The sequence below is a fragment of the Amia ocellicauda genome, chromosome 20 (genome assembly GCF_036373705.1).
Source record: "Amia ocellicauda isolate fAmiCal2 chromosome 20, fAmiCal2.hap1, whole genome shotgun sequence".
Classification (NCBI taxonomy): Eukaryota; Metazoa; Chordata; class Actinopteri; order Amiiformes; family Amiidae; genus Amia; species Amia ocellicauda.
In genome coordinates this window covers 11,014,106-11,027,333 of record NC_089869.1, presented here as the reverse complement: position 1 = coordinate 11,027,333, position 13,228 = coordinate 11,014,106, and the positions used below count along the sequence as shown (strand labels likewise).

The window sequence follows — 13,228 nt, the reverse complement described above, 5'->3', positions numbered from 1 at the left end:
TCTTGTGCCTGCGTGAAGTGAGGATAAAGTGACGACGTGAGCTGCTCTCCCCAATGCTAACTAACAAACTTCCTGCAGCAACCTGGAAGCCACAGGACATGGCTTCTGTGGAAGGAAAGATCTCCCAGTAATGTGTTTCTAGTTTTCTAACAGGTCTTCTCTCTTTCTCTCTCTGTTTCTCTCTCTCTTACTGCTTCAGGTCATTGCCAACACTGTTGCCAAGTTAGTATGAGCTCTGAGGTGCTCTGTTGTGCTGTGTGGTGGACGCATGCTGTCTGTGCCCTTGTTGTCTGGAGCTTGTCTTTGTGCTAGAAGCCCATTGGTCAGTAGCTGCTCTTTCAGTATCTCAGACCAAATAGTGGAAATGCAGTAGTTAGTGAACCAGTACTGCGAAACATTTACCCTAGAGCAAAACAAGGGCTGGGGTATATGAGAGAGGTACAGGTGTTGACCTTTCCTCTAATTCATATCATACATACATTAATTTATTGCATATTTTCTCTTAGTTTCTTAGTTTTTGTTCCTTTGACAGAAACCAGCCCTATGTGTAGAACTCTAGCCCAATTCATTTCCATGCATTTGGTTCACTTAATCTCCTCGGTCCCATAAAAATAATCCATGCATGGCATTAAAGGGAAGTGCATGCATTAAAGGAAATCGAAAGGTCAACATCTCACATTTTACACAGAATCATAACTCAGCCCCGACAGGTTAGATAACATGTATTTTATAAAGATGATCAATTGAGAGATTTCAGTACTGAGCAGACGTTGTTCTTCCACAGTGAAGGAATGCTATTTTTGCTAGGCGTTGCATGCATTTTCCTGCTGATCCGAGTAGTGAGTTGCTTGGGAAATCGTCTTGTCGAATGTTTTTTACAGTGGCGTTGTGAGCTGTGGATGTGCATGCAGTTCTCCTGTCTGTCCATTTTGTGGCATACTACTTTCTCAACAGCAGCTAATGGAAGAAATCTGCTTTCATTCTGAGTTCAGTGCTATAACCTTTTAGGATTTATTTAACGCTTTTTCTTCCTTAGCAAATGATTTGGGTTTCCGATAGTTTTGTCGAGTTGCGAAATGTCTATGAAAAATGTAAAAACAACTAGCAGAATGCTTTGCTGATGCTGGAATAACACGACGGGATTGTGTTTGAAGTGCTTTGTTGTGCTTTTCCCATTGATTGTGTTCTATTTCAGTTTGTTCCCTAAGTGATTTATTTGATTTTCCTTATGACATGTGACCCTCTCAATAGTTGTATCAAATGGAGAGAGAAAAATTTTTAAGTAACATGAGCTGATTTTTTTGACATCCTGGAGTTTAATATGTCATGTTCAAAAAATGTGGCAATGAACACCGCTTTTCAGAAGAAGAACTATGTCATCTTCTTAAATTATATCCATGCTACAATTGGCACTGTTTCAGGGAACAATCCTTTGACTTGTCCCTGTCATTTTTAATTTTATTTTTTGGACCATACATCATAGTTTAAAAACAATATTTTCCCTCGCAGTCAATTTTGCAGTTGAAAGAGACAGAAAGAATGTGTACTGCAACATAAAAAAGCTCAAAACAGATTTCAAAACATGTAAATGTGGAAGAGAACAACCTTGTTTATGAAGTTCTGTTGACCTTCAGATCTCTTTTTCCATCATGCAACTGATGTGAATTGAACAGTGTTGCTGTGAGAAACAGTCATTCGTAATCATGAGGGAATTGAGACCTTTGTGATAAAAGTTTAATTTCTCTGGGTGTATTAATGATTTAGCTGCCTTCATCCTGGACTGTACTTCCAAGGGAGAAGAACTTCATTATGAGCTGGCTTTGCAAAATGCCTTTAGAAATCGATATATAAATGACACTGAATCCTGAGTAAACATTAGACTTTCTTTGAAATCAAAAGGAGAAATACATCAGAACTAAGCCAGTCTCAAGAGTAGCTCAGGTGGGAAAATTCAGGCTTGCTCTCCATCAACACCAAAAAAATCACACCACCTGAATGTATTTGTTCTTTTGTGCACTTTCATCAACTCTTCATTTGCACCTTACACTCTTGTCTCTGTTCTGCACCTCTCTCTCTCTTTCTCTCTCTCTCTCTCTCTCTCTCTCTCTCTCTGTCTCTCTCCATCTCCTTCACCTCTTCCCCACCCCCCCTGCATGGACACAATTCCCCTCCCTCAGTAGCACTGAGTATGTCCCTAGTTTCAACCCCAGCGTGCTGAAGGATTCGGCCCTATCCACACATAAGCCCATCGAGGTCAAGGGCCCGGGCGGCAAAGCCACTATCATCCACGCCCAGTACAACACCCCCATTAGCATGTACTCCCAGGACGCCATCATGGACGCCATAGCCGGCCAGGCCCAGGCCAGGGGCAGTGACATCTCCAGGTAAGACCACACCCCTCCCCACCCACACCACCACCACCACTCTGCTCCTGTTTCTCCACACCTCCACCTATACACTGTCCAAGACCTTTTCATTATTATTTCATTATTCATTATTCATTACCCAAACAGGAAGGTCAATTCACACTCATTTTACCATGCTGTCAATTTTTTGTTCTGTTCTTCTACACTTTTGCTGTTGATTCCTACACTACGTTCCGATCATAGCATCTTAGCATAAGTAATGTCATGGTCATGGTGTTATCATAACCTGGTGTAGTGATACTTAGTGAAATTGTATTAAGTATGGTGAGTCGGGGAAAACCGTGCTGTAGCAAGACCATGCAAATGACCCGAGTTAAACGATAAGAAGGGGAGATAAGTTGCTTTGTTCTAAGAAGTACTCAAACCATTGATTGCTTTTTGATTGTCTGTTTTGAATCCTCCTTTCTCTGGTTCTGGGCCTTTCTGTCTTTCATCACACGTCTGATCCTAAGAGGTTTACAGTCTCCCACAGGGCTACACTTTAGATAGATCCCTTCCAGCAATGTCTGAAAACCCCCAGTGTGTATTACATTGCAGCTCACCATTGTAAAGTGTCCCTGTACTGAGACCCCGACACTCCCAGCTCACTCGAGGCAGTTCTGTAAATGCTATCCTGTCTGACTAGAGTGAAGAGAGAACTGTATAGAAACTGTTTACCCTCTCTGAGTCCCGGGCAGTTTCAAAAAACATGTGAAACACAGTCTTGTGCTAAAACCCACTAACCACATCACTCTTATTGTCCCTTCATATCATGTTCAATTAGTTGTACCTTATAACTGCTTCCTGGCTTTGATCACAGATGTTCTGACCCCAATCCTTAGTTGTCTTCTGCCCCTGCATCATTCTCACTTACTTCATTCCTTCATTTTGCATTGTTCTTCAGCAGCTAGGGTACATTCACTCCGATAATTAGTGTAGGGGTCAAAGTGGCACCACTGCAACATTTTATGAACTAAAAGAATATATATGTGTGTGTATATATATATATATATATATATATTTAACGTAGTGGGGACATTTTTAAATATATCCCTCCCCCCTCCAAAAAGAAAATGTATGTTTGTACTGATGCACGGATTAGAAGTTAAATTAAAAATGTAATACAATAAAACATTTACAATAAAAAATGTAAGTTGGAAATACCCAAATCAGCTTCAAAGTTGTCAATCTCTTTGTGTCTTCCATAAAGTACCATTATTACAATATATATTTACTTATCTTATTTCATATATATACCCAGCACACTATCAAGCACTGTAAAACTGTTTTCGATACATTTCCACCTACAAATCTTGCATGCTTGTGTAAAATATCAGGCTATGCCTGAAGTTTCAGAAGAGCAATGTCAAGTTATGGTTTCTGGATTTCTGCCAGTATCTGTGTCATGCTGCCCTGCTGCTATTTTGTTTTGTATGCGTCATAAAAATACAAAATAAATTGTAAAGTACATTGCCCATCTCCGGGTACTAGAAGCAATTGTGCCAGTGATGCCTGCCTTATGCGAATAACAGGGGGTGGTTTTGCAGAGCTTGGCACAGCCCATCAGCTTGCAAGAGCTGCGCATCAGTGTGCACATTTGTCCTGCTAAACCACAGCATGTGGGAGTCACGACCGAGCACCGGGGCCCTGTGGAGTCACAGGGGAGACTGCACAACTCTGCTTGGGTTTTCACTTGGCCAACTCCAGATACATCCATTTGGCTACACAAGAGAGAGATCTAAGATTTAAAGGGAACTCTTAATGACTTAAACTGATTTAGACAAATAATAAATGCCTCAAACCATCAGGTTTTGTTCTTATGGGAAGTGAACATTATACATTAGGAGCATTTCATTTGATTAGATTTCAAACTGGTTCTCAATGACTTGGATTTTCCCTTTTATTTGTGTTTTTTGTTTTGTTTTTGTTTTTCAATTTAAATAGCTAAATAGAACTCATAACTCAACTAGCTTTGCTTAATTGGGTGTTTTTAATTACTGTGCACTGGATTCTTTCATTTAATGGTTTGCTCAAGGAATGGAGAGCTCAGCTGGAGCAAAAATGGTAAAAAAAAGGAAATAGCTAGGCTGGCTCCAGTTGGGTTTCCAGTAGAAAACCCAGCAGGTTGGTGGTTCAGTTTCTCCCCTGTGAATTGGGCTGGACCCTTGTTGATGATCATAATCACGCGTTCATAATAAGTCCGCGCTCACAAGTCCCCATCAGGGAAACCGAGCAGCTGACAGCATCCTGGCATACAACTGCTCATTGGGGTTGAGGAGAAAAATGGGTCCGGGGGGCAGGACATGGTGAGGGGACAAAAGGGGTAGATTTGTTTTTTTTAATGAGCTGGGGAGGGAATTTATGGTCGGGCTCGAATACCACTGTTTATATAGACCTCATATATATTTTTCCCTTTTTTTTTGTTTGTTTTTGTTTTCCCCCTACTCCCCCCTCCATCTTCTCTCATTTTCCTCCCCACCATGGTATCCATCTCACCCCTGCCCTGCTGCTTCCCCTCCCCCCCCCCACTCCCCACCACTCCCCTTGTGATCGCGGCCCTCCTCGGGGTGGCCGACTGTGACTCACAGCAGTGGGGGCGCTACCGGCTCACCCTTGGCGTAAGTAGACTAATCTTGGTCGTAGATCGGCATCGCCTCAATGTCTTCTCTTCCTGCCTATCCCTCTCACTCTCTCTTCCAACTAACACCGCACCAACCTCTCCTCTCTCTCTTTCTCTCTCTCTGTTTGTCTCGCACTGAGCTCTGAGCTGTGACGTAAACCCTGTTTGTACGGCCTTGGTTTTCCTGGTTGTGTTGACTTCAGCAAGGCAGCTGAGCGTAGCCCAATTGCCGCCAATGCAGTGATGGTACATTGAGGAAAGGACATCCAAGAGTTAAGAGTCAAAGCACTTGAGGATTTGATCCCACTAGTCAGATGAATGCCACCCCCGTCCACTGAGCTGTGCGTTCTGCATTTGAAGTCCAGCCAGCGACCCATTGCTTACATCCTCTTTGCCATTTGTATGCTTTGGATAACCTCTGAAATGCATCTTCCTTCAGTTTAAGTATAGTTTCTCTGTGAAGCTCAAAATATTCCCTCTTGTCGCCCATTCACCACATTCAATGATATGAATTGATTGTCCATCTCTGGAATTGTATTTCCTTTAAAGCAAGTAAAAAAAACTTTAAAACTCGAATACCATGTTTTTTTTAGGATTTTTTTAAAGTGAGAAAGTATAAGAGTTCTGTAGTGCACTTCTACCCCAGGCGCTGAACTGCGCTCTCACAGACGAGCGAGAAACTGTAAATGCGAATTTGGAAAGTTTTGAAACAAGAGCAATCGCAGTGGGGATTCATACCCACCTAAATGGGACTGTATTGGGAGATTCAGGTGAGGGAACTTCAGAGGTGGCTGCTTCGAGGCCCCGAGAATGTGAGTACTTTGGCCACAGTGAAGTCCCATTGTGTACCTTTTGCATTGTTTCTTGTCAGTAAATATATATATATATATGTGTATATATATATATTTATATAAGAAAAAGAAAACATAAAATAGCCCAGATTTACTCTGTTCCTAGCAAACCACCCTACTGCTCGCTATACCAAGAACCAATAGAGATTACCATTTTCTGAAAATAATTGCTATTTTCATTCCACCTCCTGGTAAAGACACATGTTTCCCATGTAAATTGTGTACTTTTATCATGGATGGACCTGTGTTTTCTTAGCCAGGCCATCATGCCATGTACATTATGTGGGAGCTCTGGAGTCCCAACCCCTGTGTTGGTGTAGAACATGTTTCACTGTCTCTGTGTCAGGGCAGGGTGTGTGAGAGAGACAGGAGGTGGGTGGGTGTGTGTGTGTGAGGGAGGGGTGGGGTGATTTCTTTGACCTAACTTAGACAGTGTGCTGCTGTGGCCTCCCCCCAACAGCTCCTACCCCAATCATCGCCTTGGCTGGGTGCTGGGGCATGAGTGGGGGGGAGAAGGGGGGGCTGGACAGAGTCTGGAGCCTACTGAAAACACACGGCTCTTTCTGTGGTTGCAGTACGCTCCCAGTTAAAGACCCTCTCGTAGACAGTGCCTCCCCAGTCTATCAAGCTGTCATCAGGTCCCAGGAGAAAGGTTATGTGCCTGAAATGGAGGAAGGGGCTCGCCGGGCTGGAAACCTCCAGTCCAAGTCCTTCCGCGTCCTCGCCCACATCACAGGAACGGAGTACAGTGAGTATTCTCTTGATCTTTTCTTCCACTGTGCTGTCACATCTTAAACCCTTCAACCCAATTTCACTGACTTCAGGGTTAAAGGAATGTGGTAGCTAGGTTGGGAGTCTCTTTAGATGTGCACAATCTTGAAATAGATTTAAATCTACATTAAAAAAAATTAGAATATCTTTCTGAATGCTTTCAAGATGTATTTGTTATATTGCAGAACTATTATAACGCAGAGAAGCCCAGTTGCTGATCGGTGTTCTTGCTTTCCTCTCTTTCAGTGCAAGACCCAGATGAGGACGCTCTGAGGAGATCAAGGTAGGCAACTAGCAGCAGCTCCAGTGGCCTTGAGTTTTAAGATGCACAGTCCGTCAATGCAGTCCAGACCAAGAGCGAAGCACAAGCTCAGTGCAGCTTCGCAAAATAGCCAGAGTGTGGAAACCTCTCGGGAGGCCCATTTCCGGTGGAAATGTGTCTGCCGTTCCAAAAGACAGACAATCCCCCAAAGTCCTCAACTGAATGCTTGAGTTGGAATCTGTGATTTTAGTGCCGTAGAATTGGAGTGATTGGTGAGGGGAGGGAATCTGGGCAATTTTGTGCCTCTTCTCACGAACACACACTCCGTGCCAAGCGTTTCACAGCGTTAGTGTTCTATAGAGTTCTATAGCTCTAGTACTGGCGTCAACGCGTTACCACAGCACACTCGAGACACTCAACTCACTACAGCAGTTTTCCTGCACTCGTAACCAACTGAGGGCCACATCCAAAAATCTTAAAAGGAAATTGAGGTTTAGTTAATATATTAAGAGATTACCGAGTTGTAGCAATATAAATGCTCAGAAATGTTATTTATAAATTACAGCATTACAGATTGTCTGTTTATGTCAATTTTTTTGGTTTCTTAAACTAAAACACACACAAATACACATTCCAATTCAAAACAGATGTTTCCACACTATATTATACTTTTATAGGCAGAATAGATTGCCGAACTCCTCAAACCCAGCTTTTTTTTTTCTCTGTGTATCAGTTTAAGAACAGTATGTGTGAGAAGGGCACAAAAATGTCAAAATTCTTCCTGAATCCCCACATTTCTCAGGCAGGGGAGTGGAGGTCACTATCCCTAACCCATCTTTCTTTCCCCCCTCTCTCTGTCTCTCTTTCTCTCTTTCTCTCTTTCTTCACGCCACAGGGAAAAGTTTGAAACTGAAGTAAAAGGCCCACGATTTGCTAAATTGAAAAACTGGCACCATGGCTTGTCAGCGCAAATCCTTAACATTCAGGGTTAATTGCCCACGTGTAAAGGATAGGATAAAAGAGAGAGCTTTAAACTCAGAAATAAGAGGAAGCAGTAGGAATGCAAGTGTAAAAGAGGAGTATTTAGCACCTGTAATGTGAGTTAAAAAGAGTAGAATAGCCAATACGAAACTATGAAAGCAGTTTGCTGAGTGCCTGTCGTCAATTGTTACATGTCTCTGGTTGTGTATCCCTCTGCTGTAATGTAGTTTTCAGCTCTTTTCTGTTAAATCACTTTTTTCTTTTTTTTTTTTTTTTTCTTTTTGGTTGTTCTGCTGAACCATGAAAGCAAATTATAAAAACAAGAAATAACATAAATTGAGCAAAAGCATATTTAGTGACTATCTACACCCCCCTCTTTTTAATAATATTGATGATAATATAATAAAAGCGAAGTCACTTTAGAAACAAAATTGAACCAACTGGATTGTCAGGTTGTTTTCTTTGCTTCTGTTTGGAACGTGTGGTATTGGGTAAATTTGAAAAATAAAGAAGGCCATATTTCCTTCCCATTCTATAGCTTTAACATAGTTTTTGCCACATAACAAATCTCGTCCTTTCCTGTGTAGTTTCTCACTTTCTCTTTGCATAGGGGTTGTGATCTCTAGTCAAAGAGCAGTTTTTACTCGGAGCTCAGTCATTTTAAAATGAGCAGCCTTGATCCGGAGTAGGCAGGAGGCACAAAACCAAGCACACGAGGGAGCAGATGCTAACACTCATATGTGGCAGCTTGGTCTTGTGCCTCATGCTGGGCCTGAAGCAGATGCTCATGTTGAAGGCCTGTATTTACTCTGTGGATGTAGCATAGTGGGAAAACTGGACAGTTCCCATTTATCTGTGGCTGCTCATCTTAATACATACAGGCTCTGTGCTAGAACACATACCCCCCCCAGTATCTGAAAAGAATCACAAAAGATGGCTGTGTTTTTTATTTTTGAAGTCAGTTATATTTGTATTATTATTATGGTCGATCATGCTTGTCAGGCATTGACTATGTCAGCTAATCTATTACACAAAAGCCACCAACAGCTTGACCATGTAAACGGTCCCTAAGATAAATGCGTCAGCACTAAAGAGAATAGCGATAATGTTTAACCATAAGCATATTGGATTCAGACCATAGCACTCATTTCAACACTTCCAATGAAAGACTGACAAACAGGACTGGGTCCAGTATTTCTTGTAGGCCTGAGTTAGAGTCCAATAAGCATCTCACTCCTTCAAGGTTCAAGTGTCATCTTTACAATGTTAAAGCTATAGAAAAGTAGGAGAATTGCTTTCTTGATAGTTTTTAGAAAAAGTAGGCTTCAAAAAGTGCCCTGCTTAATACAAGAGATGGACTATGAGATTTCTTGGCAAATTGTGTAATAATGTGAACTAAAATTCAAGGATCCCCCTTTTTTCGAAAATGACAGTGTGTCATGATTCCTGAATGTCAAAATTGTGTATGTGTGCTGCAACATGTCACCCGGAAAGATGGACTTATAAAATGTGGGTTTATTGAAAAGCGTTTGATATTTTGAGTGTTCCTTTAATGAATGACATTGTTTCTTAAGGCCCTTAGGACTGCAGGAAGACTGTTTACTCTCCTTTGTTTCCATGGCAAACCACCATTTTTGGAGACCCAAATGTGTTCAGTTGAAGCTTTGGCGCCTGCTGTGTACGTTTTTTATTTGGAGTGGTGAGAATACAGTGAAGGAGAGCTGGACTGTGTTTCATATAATTAGGTGATGTTGGTGTCTGTACTGAGGTCTGGTTTCAGAAACTAAGACAATGTTCATTTAGGTAGGCTAGTTCAAGCCCAACGCTAATTGAGGTTCATGAAATCAGCTATGAGTGTTCAAAAAGATGATCAGATAGACTTGAGCTTGGGTCTTGAGTCTGGCAGATGGCTAGAGCTTAGGGCTAAGAATCGGGTCACTGTTGTGTCTCGTTGGATTTTAATTCACTTTTGATCTTCTTAATAAGAGAAGTGCGTCATCTTTCTCCGAAGATAGTAACTTTTGATTAAAAGAAAGAAGAAATCAAGGTGACAAATGGCGCCTTTCTCTCTCTGTCTCTCACTTTCTCTCTTTCTGAGAGGCTTTGCTACAGGAAATGCCATCTATCTAGGATCTATTTTTGATTGTGTTTCCAAGCTGTTGCATACAGTTATATTACAATCTTAAGAGTCTTTTAGAGCTGAAAAAAATAAATGAAATCTCTGTACTGGTGTCTTTAGCAGACAGATGCCGTCCACTAAAGTAGTATGGATCCTATAAATTGTCCAACAAAACGACAAGCCAGAAACAATTGTTCTCATTCACAGTTATTACCAGGATTAATTGGCAATTAATGACTGGATGTCAGTTCTTTAACGCAATACCTTAACAAATGAATGGGGCTATAGATCTGTAATAATTTAACACCCCATTACTCCATTTAGGCCTGAAGTCTAAACAACAGAACATCTCATTAATAGATGCCGGATATAATAGATTTAATTTAGTCAGTCTATACGGATCCACCACTGCAGATTGACCAATTTGTTACCAAGCAGATCCTCATTACCAACTCAAAAGGGTTATATTGGATATTGGATATTGGTTATATTTTTATTCTTCCTGAATCCAACATGAAATGTGTGTGTAGTCTGTCTGTCAGCTAAAAAAAAACAAAAAAAACCTATGGTTTCACATCCCGTTGTGTGTAGTGTTATTAGGGGATTTTTACAGAAGTGTGTTTAGTATCAGTTTCCCCTTGGTGTGCGCTGTGCTCCATGAACACCAAACATCTGTTGTTTGTACTGAAAACAGAGGCGCTGTACACAGTCCTGGTAGTCTCAGGCTGAGGTTGGACTCCTTGAACAGAGGTTAGGTGAAGAGCGAGTATATGTCCGTGCATGTCCCGGTGTGGCCCATATGAAAACACAACTGCAAGGGCAGCTGGGGACGGTGTCTTGGCCTGGCTGTGGTCATCAGCAGGCAGTTAAAGTAAAAGGGCTGCAGCTCTTCTTATTAAATAGCAGATTTTTTTTAGTGTCGCATTTTTATTAATGTGGATCAAACCATGTTAGTCTTTAACAACGCCTTGGGCCGATGTAAGGTGCTGTACAGTCAAGCCCCGGTAACATTGTTCATGAGAGTTTAATCACATTGAAGCCATAGAGGACGGATAGGAACCAAAATGGTGTGCGGTGAATTCTGGGTAAATGCGGTTCAAATATAGTGGGGTAAAGCATGGTGAAAAAGTGAAATGGAAGGGAGTTTTTGAGAGGTGAAGGTAAGCCATTTTTCATTTAATAAAGTTATAATTTGTATAGCTTCACTGCGTCGTAACCCGAGGTGGGTGTGAGTCCAAAGGAGTGGTGGCTGGAATCCAGCAGAACAGCAACAGCGGTTTGTACCAGCCCAACTGCAGTTGTGTTTTTAGTGTTTTTCCATGGGCAGGCACTGCTTAAACTATGGGAGAAGGCTCCTGTGACATAAAATGTGTGGAAACCCAGGGCAAGTCTGGAAATTGCAGTCTGAGCCCAGCGCTGGGCTCAGTGTTTAAGTGGAATATGAGGGGCAGCAACATGAATGCTCTCTGTCTGTTTTCTCTTTCCCTTCTTGTGAAAGCCGCCTGGCTCATTTTTAGCTCGGATAGTGTAGTGAAAAATTCCTTTGGCAAAAGACGCTTTGCTGACTGCCTGTCACTGAGTTGATGACCTAATTTTAGCTTCAACTCCATTCATGAGAGAGAGGGAGAGAAAAAGAGAGAGTGTGTGTGACCCTGTCTCCCTGGTTTAAGCATCACCGTGGTTTAAAGACATCAGCGTAGCTCCCGGAAGAGGGGGAAAAAAATGAACAAAGTAGGATGATAAAGAAAGAAAAAAACTAATAAAAACAACTCACAGCCAACTATAGAAAAGTATAATTGTGTGCTCAACCGATCTCTCTTAGCTTTCCCTGTGGAAGTAGAGAAAGCCAGGCTTGTGGCCAGATGTGCTCCATATTACACTCTTTTAAGATTTGAAAAGACATTGCTCTTTCGAGACACAATGATTCGTAGATTTGGTCCTAACACTTGCTATGGAAAAGGACTGGGAACAAGCCTGTGTGGTACACTTGAAGCAATGCAGACCCAGCCCTGTGAACTAATGAGGGGTAGGGAGGGGGTGGTGGGAGAAAACAGGGATGCTGAGGAGATCTGAGGGATGTTTGCATGCAACTCTCTACTTCTGCTGTAGCTTGGAAATCACTCTGTATATAGTGTCAACGGTTCTTCTGAAATAAAGGATTCAATTAAAATGACCCCTCGTTGTGGCTGTTGTGAAGGTAGCTGAGATTGTGCTTTAACTGATTCATTACAAAAGAAAAAATGACTGCACTAAATAAATACACACACTTCTAACCATCTTATTTAGAAGCCCCCTTCCCCCAAAAAATAAGTTAAACTACCACTTTTTATGTATACTTTATGTATGTTTAAATATGCACAATTCTTTACAAAGATTGTTTTAAAATAAATTAATAACATAAAATACCTGAAAATCTATGAAGTTCATTAACTTAAGTGATTTAAGCAATTACATTTCCCCATCAGTTTTTTTTCCCCCTAAAACCGGGCCTCCATACTGGGGTATCTTGCACATCCTTAGATACTAAGTATAGAACCAACTGCAAACCATAATTCTGCCACTATCCTTACCAGAATTCAGGTATAAGGTTTTTTCTTTAAAAATAAAGCTGCCTCCAAGCCCAGTTCCTTTAATGACCCTTGCAGAATGCTAGCAAAGCTTAATTCATAATAGATGCAATGTCCTGTCATTATCAGTAATCATAAAGATATTACCTTTTGTATATCACAGTATCCCCACTAGTGACACCAGCACATTTGAAAATTACTGTTATTTTCCATGTCACATTCAGTCCTAGTTTACCATTAACAGAAAAATATGACACTGCACTTAAAGTTTTAGTTCAAAAACCTACGGAATAACAATATTTGTTTTATTACGTTTTCTTATATGTTGTATGAATCATTGATATTATTATACTTTCTGGTTCTTTTAGCATAACCTGAAACCAAGAATGCATTTCACAACATGTATTTCCTTTCCAGTAGCCGTAGTTCATAGAATAGTCTGCATTATATTACGAACTGTATGTGGTAAAGGACTGTGCAATGAATGTATATCAGTCAGTCCCATAATGCACTCTGTAACAAAGATGGAAGTGAAACACTGATGTAAGGAGACCAGCACTGAACACACTTATAGCCTGCGCAGAGTCCTCACCTCAGTCACATATAGAACATCTCTGGGATGATATGGTAAGAGACCCAACTTCTCTCGCTG

At 41.3% G+C, this 13,228-nt stretch overlaps 1 protein-coding gene across 3 annotated transcripts in view; it reads left to right on the top strand.

The window, feature by feature from the left end:
• The window catches only part of ldb3a (LIM domain binding 3a), a 46,137-nt gene extending 33,955 nt beyond the window's left edge, over positions 1 to 12,182 (top strand). Inside the window, exons 5-10 of one of the 3 annotated variants that reach the window (XM_066693209.1) lie at positions 200 to 222; positions 2,178 to 2,384; positions 4,997 to 5,023; positions 6,452 to 6,624; positions 6,894 to 6,930; positions 7,805 to 12,182. In XM_066693209.1, coding sequence (XP_066549306.1) covers positions 200 to 222; positions 2,178 to 2,384; positions 4,997 to 5,023; positions 6,452 to 6,624; positions 6,894 to 6,930; positions 7,805 to 7,901 — 564 coding nt within the window. In that variant the 3' untranslated portion in view covers positions 7,902 to 12,182. The remainder of the gene's footprint in view (positions 1 to 199; positions 223 to 2,177; positions 2,385 to 4,996; positions 5,024 to 6,451; positions 6,625 to 6,893; positions 6,931 to 7,804) is intronic. The other 2 variants (XM_066693210.1, XM_066693208.1) reach the window with 2 other exon arrangements.
• Positions 12,183 to 13,228: the final 1,046 nt, after the last annotated feature.